Source organism: Megalobrama amblycephala, linkage group LG3, assembly GCF_018812025.1.
Source record: "Megalobrama amblycephala isolate DHTTF-2021 linkage group LG3, ASM1881202v1, whole genome shotgun sequence".
In the NCBI taxonomy this organism is placed as follows: domain Eukaryota; kingdom Metazoa; phylum Chordata; class Actinopteri; order Cypriniformes; family Xenocyprididae; genus Megalobrama; species Megalobrama amblycephala.
In genome coordinates this window covers 40,098,215-40,106,710 of record NC_063046.1, presented here as the reverse complement: position 1 = coordinate 40,106,710, position 8,496 = coordinate 40,098,215, and the positions used below count along the sequence as shown (strand labels likewise).

At 36.4% G+C, this 8,496-nt stretch overlaps 1 protein-coding gene across 2 annotated transcripts; it reads left to right on the top strand.

Annotated features, from left to right (window-relative positions):
- Positions 1-2,213: 2,213 nt before the first annotated feature.
- On the top strand, positions 2,214-7,937 carry si:cabz01074946.1. 2 transcript variants are annotated; one of them, XM_048185385.1, is made up of 6 exons: positions 2,214-2,483; positions 2,715-3,029; positions 3,330-3,602; positions 7,098-7,226; positions 7,319-7,366; positions 7,461-7,937. In XM_048185385.1, exons 1-6 carry the CDS (start codon positions 2,435-2,437, stop codon positions 7,490-7,492), a joined length of 846 nt encoding a protein of 281 aa, XP_048041342.1. In that variant the 5' UTR covers positions 2,214-2,434; the 3' UTR covers positions 7,493-7,937. The 2 variants fall into 2 exon arrangements, with proteins under 2 accessions (XP_048041342.1, XP_048041341.1); XM_048185384.1 differs by having other exon boundaries at positions 2,217-2,483; positions 7,315-7,366.
- The last annotated feature ends 559 nt before the right edge of the window (positions 7,938-8,496 follow it).

Genomic DNA, 8,496 nt, shown 5'->3' with positions numbered 1-8,496 from the left:
GAACAAGCCATTATTCACTGAAAATCTTACATTTTTCCAGTTATTGATACAAAATACATACAAATATGGAGCCTCAAATCAGAGCCTCATTGGATGACAAAGACCTTAAAAATATCATTGGATTTCTTTACTGGCCTCAAATCTGGCATCATGTAGCATGAACATACAAATATGAGTTTTTTTTTTGTTTTTGTTTCCTGATGCCTGCAAATTATAGGCTATACACAGAGAGTACACCTGATGGCAAATTTAAGTGATTTCGATGTTTACAGATAAATATAGCATACTTGTGTACAGTTCTCCCCTCTGTGACATCCCTAATATCTACTTTCTCTCTTTATTAAAAAAGTAACAATTATTCAAAACAACTTTGATTCCAGAAGATTTAGGAGCTAATCCATGAATTTACTTCAGTGGTTTATTTACTTGGTAAGGATTTTTTCTTATCTGGCAGTTTTTTTTAAAGTTGTCAGCCACCGACAACATTTTTTAACATTTTCACAAATTTTCATGGCCCCCAGAATATTGTTATATGAATATCTGAACATGCAATATATCAAATGAAAGATATAATTCATCCTGGATCGACATTTCATTCAGTTTTGATTTATATGCGTTTAATGTTGACGATCGCGTTCTTTTACATTTGCATCTGCTTACATATGATATCGCTTGTTTCTGCTTATTTTTCACTTGTGTTTTGATCAGGAGATTCAGTACTCTTTCAGAAGATGTGTAATAACGTCACCTATAATATCAGTGAAAACACGAAAAGCAAGAAATTTCCATCAATGGCGGGGAAAAAGTTATTTTAGGGGCCGTTTACACGACACCATTTTCAACTAAAACAGAAAACTTTTAACTTTTTTTGTGTTTTGGCCGTTGATTTACACGACAACGGCATTTTGGTGGCCTGAAAGCATTTCAATATGAAAGCTTTTTTTAAAAAAAATAATACCATTATCGTCTCTGTGTAAACAACAAAAACACGAATCTGTGAAAATGGCGACATCATGCACATACGTATTACATGTTCAATCTAGGTAGTGTTTTTTGTTTTGTTTTGTTTTGTTTTTTGTACAAAGTGACATTGCCAACTACCGGCCAGGCAGCAGAATATTAAATAAAGTCATCTGTATGTGAAAAATTGAAAGGAAAAACGTTTCCATTTTTTGTACATTGCAGTTGTGTAAACGTACTCTTAGAGCTTTGCATATCTTGTAAAATTCATTTTCAAAATGCGTCGTTTTAAGATCATATTAATTGATGTGAGTTTTCCAGGTCTAGAAAACTCACTTTTAAAATGAGGCTTCTTCATATATTCAGGTTTATATTTTTTTAGATTTTAGGAATCATGGATGAAGAAAAAAAAAAGTTTAGGTTGAATAAAAATAAGAAATATATTTGTAACACTGTTGTACAGCTTGTTTGGTCTTATTTTAAATCATTTTAAGTTACCTTTTCTTAAAATGTCTAAGAACCGTCTGCTTTAAAGTAACAACTAAAAATGCCATTAACTTGCCCTCGTGTTGTTCCTAATCTGTTGTGGTTGGGTTGGGTTGGTGCTAAAAACTATGACTCATGTTCTATATTCCAATACAAAGGTCATATAATAGTGTTTGATGTTTTTAGAAATATCCGTGTTCGAACAAGCCATTATTCACTGAAAATCTTACATTTTGCCACAGTTATTGTTTGCCTGCATTCAAATATGGAGCCTCAAATCAGAGCCTCATTGGATGACAAAGACCTTAAAAATATCATTGGATTTCTTTACTGGCCTCAAATCTGGCATCATGTAGCATGAACATACAAATATGAGTTGTTTTTGTTTGTTTTTAATAAGCACATTAGATATCATTTACAAACAATGTATGGCAAACATGTTCTGTCAAACATCTTTTTTGCTCCACAGGTTTGGAACGACATGAGGGTGAGTAAATTCTGCCAATTCCTTTAAACTGCTGTTTTAAAAATAGATGAAGATGTTGTTTGCGATGGATAAAGGTCAAGTTCAAAGTTTCAGTTGCCAATGTGCATCAAAAACATTTAAGTTGTGAATAATGTGGGTGTTGAAGAGGAAGTGTCTCGGTTCGGGGATTTTTTTAGGCCTGCTTTTTTTATGCTAATTCACATGCTAGAGTCATGACTGATTTCAAAATACTGTGATGGCCATTACACATGAAGAGAAGATCTCTGCTTTCTTCCCTAAGAATGTCCTCCAAAACACTGGCTTCATCGTAATACTCCTTTTTTGTACTTTCCGTCAGTTATCACAAGATACGCAGTTAGGAAACACGTGTTTCTCACTTCACTTCCCCATTTCCTTCAAGTGATGCATTGTTGGAGGACTCTCCCACTCTCAGGGGCGGCGTGAAGGCCAACAGCTTCGATGTCAAGGACCTGTTGATTTACGTCGACAAGCCAAGTAGCAATGAGTCGATGTATAATTGTGCTATTCTGTATCATGTGTATTCATCAAGGTAAGTTTACTGGATTTTACTCTCATTGTTGTATCGTGTAGAGTTTGTTGTGTTTATGATATATAGTTTGGTCCTTTGGACAAGATTGTTGAAGATTTATTGTAAAGAAATTGATTGAGAAATAAAGCGAGTCTGAATTCTGCTTCACTGGAAATAAGGTGTTTCCCTTTTCTGCTAAGCAACAAAAATGTGCGTTCACACAAATTGACTGATCTGTGTTTGTTTTTGCAGTGTGCTGTAGTGAGGTACGTATTACAGCTTTCCTTGGCCAATCAGTAGTCCTAAAATCTGGAGCAGACAGATCTTGGAACCTCAGTAAAGTTCAATGGTCCATTTATCAGAACACAACATACATTGCAAGTCTGAAGGATGGCATAGTGACTATATTCAAGTTTTGGAGACATCAGGGTCGACTTGACCTCAACTCCACAACGGGAGATTTAACAATCAAACATGTGAATATGGACGACAGCATGATATACACTGTGGCCCTGGTCAACTCAGATGATACTAGGCGAAACGTTAAAGTTCATCTCATAGTCCAAGGTAAGGATAAGATATTTTGAACAGTCTTCAGTGTAGTAAACCCACTCTTAAAAATAAAGGTTCCAAAAAGTGATGAGATAGAAGAACCATTTCTTCTGCAAAGAACCTTTATTTATTCGTAGTGCATTTTAAAAATCTAAAGAGCCTTTGTCCACTATAAAGAACCTTTTTTGCATTGGAAAGGTTCCATGGATGGTAAATGTTCTTCATGGAACCATATATACTAATGAAGAACTTTTTAAGAGTGTAATGACTTTCAGCCAGATTGAATAACTGATATGATGTTTGTCCCAACTCCAGAAAAACTCAAGAAACCAGCAATCCAGAAAATGTTAGATTCCCACAAAGACGGCCAATGCCATGTGGCCCTTAATTGCACTGCATTTGGCCAAAATGTGAATCTGTCCTGCACACCTGATGGCGAGTTCAGTGGATCGTATATTTCTGGAAATGCTGTCGACTCTTCGTTGGTTCTTTTCATGTCATTCAGTGGCAACGGAAATGTTACACTCAACTGCACTGCCTCCAGTGGTCAACAGACAGAGACCGAACAAATGACAGTGGGATGTTCAGGTGGGTCTTATTACCAGAACGAAACACTGTGAGGTTTTAATTTCTTTAAGATGCTGCATACTATGGCCGAATCCCAAATAGCAATCTAAACCCTCACGGTCTTCCTCTGAGTCTGCACTTTCGTGACGTAATGCCGCTTTGCCTGCCGGGTAAAGTCCTCTGCGTAGCTTGCGGGCTCAGCTGAAGTGCGCATCGAGGGCGCATAATGGCTGCAAAGGGGGTGTTCGCAAGCACCCTTCTGAAACCTAAAATGATGAATGGGACACTCTACGGTCTCGTGGACTTAACGGACAGGCGCACACGGCCGCCATTAAAGGATTAGTCCACTTTTAATAAACTTTTCCTGATATTTTACTCACCTCCGTGTCATCCAAGATGTTCATGTCTTTCTTTCATCAGTCGAAAAGAAATGAAGGTTTTTGATGAAAACATTCCAGGATTATTCTCCTTATAGTGGACTTCAATGGCCTCCAGACGGTTGAAGGTCAAAATTACAGTTTCAGTGCAGCTTCAAAGGGCTTTAAATGATACCAGACGAGGAATAAGGGTCTTATCTGGCGAAACGATCTGTCATTTTCGAAAAAATACAACTGTATATGCTTTATAAACACAAAATATCGCCTGGAACGTACTTCCGCTTTCAGCATTCTTCAAAAAGCTTACGCTGTATGTCCTACGCCTTCCCTATTCTACTTACAGAACGAACGCGGCGCAAGTTTCGTTTTTTTCCGTAAGTAGAATAGGGAAGGCGTAGGACATACAGCGTAAGCATTTTGAAGAATGCTGAAAGCGGAAGTACGTTCCAGGTGACATTTTGTGTTTATAAAGCATATACAGTTGTATTTTTTTCGAAAATAACAGATCGTTTTGCTAGATAAGACCCTTATTCCTTGTCTGGTATCGTTTAATGCCCTTTGAAGCTGCACTGAAACTGTCATTTTGACCTTCAACCATTTGGAGGCCATTGAAGTCCACTAAATCCTGAGAAAAAAAATCTGGAGAAAAATCCTGGAATGTTTTCATCAAAAACCTTAATTTCTTTTCGACTGACGAAAGAAAGACATGAAAATCTTGGATGACATGGGGGGTGAGTAAATTATCAGGAAAAGTTTATTTAAAAGTGGACTAATCCTTTAAGTCCACAAGGCCGAAAGTGCATAGAAGTGTGCCATTATGTATACTTAGCATCAGGCCTTCAAAACGCAAGCACATGTGCCAAATTGACTTACACACTGATTTGTAGATACCATCACAGAAGGCATGATAGGTTGCAAGAAAGTTTCAAAATTTTATTAACCAAAGTATACTTTGGTTTTTACGTGTATGCTAGGGTACGCTTACAATGTGCATGAGGTAAATATTATTAGCATAGTAGGCTATGTGCGCAGCTGTGATTTTTGCACGTAAAGAGTGTGCGACACATATCATCACCAGCATTAAACACATTTTTCTGAAGCCAAAGTATAGAGGCTGTTTACACGACACCGCTTTCAACTAAAAATGGAAAACTTTTTATGGGTTTTGGCCATTCATTTACATGACAATGGTGTTTTGGTGGCCTGAAAATGCAAACTTTTGAAATCGCGTTTCAAAGTGCAAGGTTTTGAAAATGCTACCGTTGTCATCTCTGTAAACTGCAAAAATGCAAATGAAAACCGTGACATCATGCACAAGCATATTAGGTACTTATTAGGTCTTATTTTTCAACGTGTTTTCTGTGAACGTGCGAGACTTCCGTAGCAGATGTGTGGTGTGCTCAGGCGTGTAGTCTTTCTTTACAAAGTGATATCGCCAACTACTTGTCTGTCATGCGTAATACAGGGGGGTTCCATTTTTAGTACATCATTGTCTTGTAAACGTACCATTCGTTTTTAATGCATATGCTAACGTAAGGCTGCATCTAAAGTGCATGATGTAAATGTCATCATCAGCACAGTACACATACTGTATGCTCAGCTCACATATACATCTTGACAATTTTTTTTTTTGGTCCACAACATGGCAACACTGACCCATGCCTTTGTTTCATTATAAAAAAAAAAAAGGAAACAGAAGAGACGCAATGTCATCAGTAATACTTGAGACTGAAAAAAACAAAACAAAAAAACAACAGACACCATGTTGACAAGTGCTTGTGTGAGAGGTTAAAGTCACCATGAAATAAAAATTGATTCTTGTTTTATATGGAATATTGCAGATTTTATTTATGTTCCTCCATAATGTTGTTCAAAATAACTTTCCTTCCGTTTTGCAGCAACATCTCGTCTTCTCTCATAAAGTTTACTAATATGAGGGCGGGACAACCTGTCAATCACATGCGATCCGCCAATAGCAAACTATCCAATCAGTTCCCCGTGGACAAAAATCAAGCCCCTCCCTACATTTTCTCTTGTTTGAGAATTCGTTTTAGACAGATATACATCACAACAGGGGGAAAAACTATCACAACTGCTGTTTCATACCGCCTTTAAGAGGCACACACAACTTTCGTTTAAAAGTACAAAGAAATTTTAATAGTCATAACTTCTGGAGAGCAGTATGTGAAAAAAACTTGACACGGGTAAAGGTTTCTAGTGCATGTGTGTTGAGTGCTTTGAAAGGCTGTGAGTTCCGGCTGTATGCACTAAGCGTTCCTGTCAAAACTGAAGTGTAGTTTGGACTTAAGGTGTACAGATGTAAACAGTGAAAATAATGAATGTAATGAGGTGACATCTGTTTGACTTTAAAACACATTCAATTTCAAAGCAGTTGCTAGGCTTTACATTTTTAATTTTCTATGTAGTGATATGCTTTTTTGTCATACATTATTCACACAGAATTTTAGCCTCTTCCATCTTTACTTGATATTCACCCATGTATTGATAAAAGTCAAAGTTAAAAGGTTGAGCATCACATTACAACATTTAAAGCCAGCATTAAGCACAAGTTGCAGTCTTTTCTTCCCTATTGTGACACATATCTAAGTGAAATGGCCTCTGGAACAAGATCAAATGTAGGGCGTATATAATATAATATATATATAATATATATATATATATATATATATATATATATATATATATATATATATATATATATATATATATATATATATATATATAGGGCGTCAGTTAACACTTCAAAGAAGTCGCTGCAAGAGGGAGGGGAAGTTATTTTGATTAAAGATTACAAGGCACATGAATAAAAAAAAATGATGTGCATGGATAAATCGATTAGAATAAATATTGCGATATTACATTAAAAAAATTCTATTTTGATTTCATGCTGACTATTACATATGTGCAGTGAAGTAGTAAATACAGTTAAATGCACTGAAGAATCATATGAAAAGGTTTTTTTTTTTTTTTACAGCAAACAAAGAGACATTATTGCTCCTGACAGAAGCAGTTTTACAGCCTTTAACTTCATAGCACTGATGTTTCCACAGGGCAGGTTCAGTGAATAGAGAGTCTACATAAATGTAAATGAAGTATTCTTTTGTTCTTTTCTTTCTAGAGGAGAAGCAGGGGTGTGAAGTCTGCACCATTTGCAGTTCGTGCAGTTCATGTGCTTCGTCTGTGACATGGGCTGTGGTTTTGGTTATAGCTGGGGTTTTTGCTTTAGCATGTGCATATAAACATAGAGGTAACAAAACACATCTTATAATCAGCTTTACAATACAACATTTGCATGACTAATATTGTCTTTATGAACTATAATTTATCTTTCCTAGATAGCATTAAAGATGCCTTCACTGCCTTCCTCAGTTTCATCCGGAGTCTATGGTAATATACCACAGAGATCACACATGTAATGGACTCAGTGGTTTATAGCAATACTTATCCAAGGTTTTTATTTTTCTCCTGGTACCTGTGACAGTCCTGAATCCTGTGGTGATGAAGGCAAAATGAGCCATGACCAAACGGGACAGGACACGAAGACGGACAAACAAACTTCTTTTGCATAAGATTCAACTAAACAGTGACCAGCATGCTAATTCATAGAAAGGAGCAGATTTGACATTGTGTTCCACAAGAAAATAGTTATAGAGAGCATCATGAAGCAGATGCTCCAGTTTCAGCAAATGATGTACGGAAGTCGTGACTGTTGGTTTGACCTCATTGGATTCTGTGAGTGAAATGCACTGCTGTGAACGCTGATTTCTGTACTTTAGACAACCTTTTCACCCACGGTAATTATGAAACTATCAAAGATAAAATGGATATCTTCAAAATCCATTTGACACAAATATCTGAAGGCTTGTGCTCATTCAGTTTAAATGGACGTGATGCTTCTGGTACTATTGCCTTTCTGTCTTTACTTGAAATAAACAAAATAAAAAACTTTTTTATTTAATAAATTGTCAAGCTTCTTTGTTCAAAAATGTGTGTTGTTGTTGTTTTTCTATGTAAGTTGGAAACAAGGACTGTTCTGATGAATTTTAGCAGTGAAACTTCCTTTATTTAGTTCCTGTTTTACTTTTTTTTCACCATAGTTTCCCTAGTTAGTTTCCAAAGTGATCATTAAAGGTGCCCTAGATTCAAAAATTGAATTTACCTAGTTAAATAACAAGAGTTCAGTACATGGAAAAGACATACAGTGAGTCTCAAACTCCACTGTTTCCGCCTTCTTATATAAATCTCATTTGTTTAAAAGACCTCAGAAGAACAGGCGAATCTCAACATAACACCGACTGTTATGTAACAGTCGGGGTGTACGCCCCCAATATTTGCATATGCCAGCCCATGTTCCCAACATTATGAAAGGCATTAGACAAGGGCAGAATGTCTGGATCTGTGCAGAGCTGAATCAACAGACTAGGTAAGCAAGCAAGGACAATAGCAAAAAATGGCAGATGGAGCAATAATAACTTTCTTTCTAAAATGTTTCGTTAGCATGTTTCTAATGTACTATT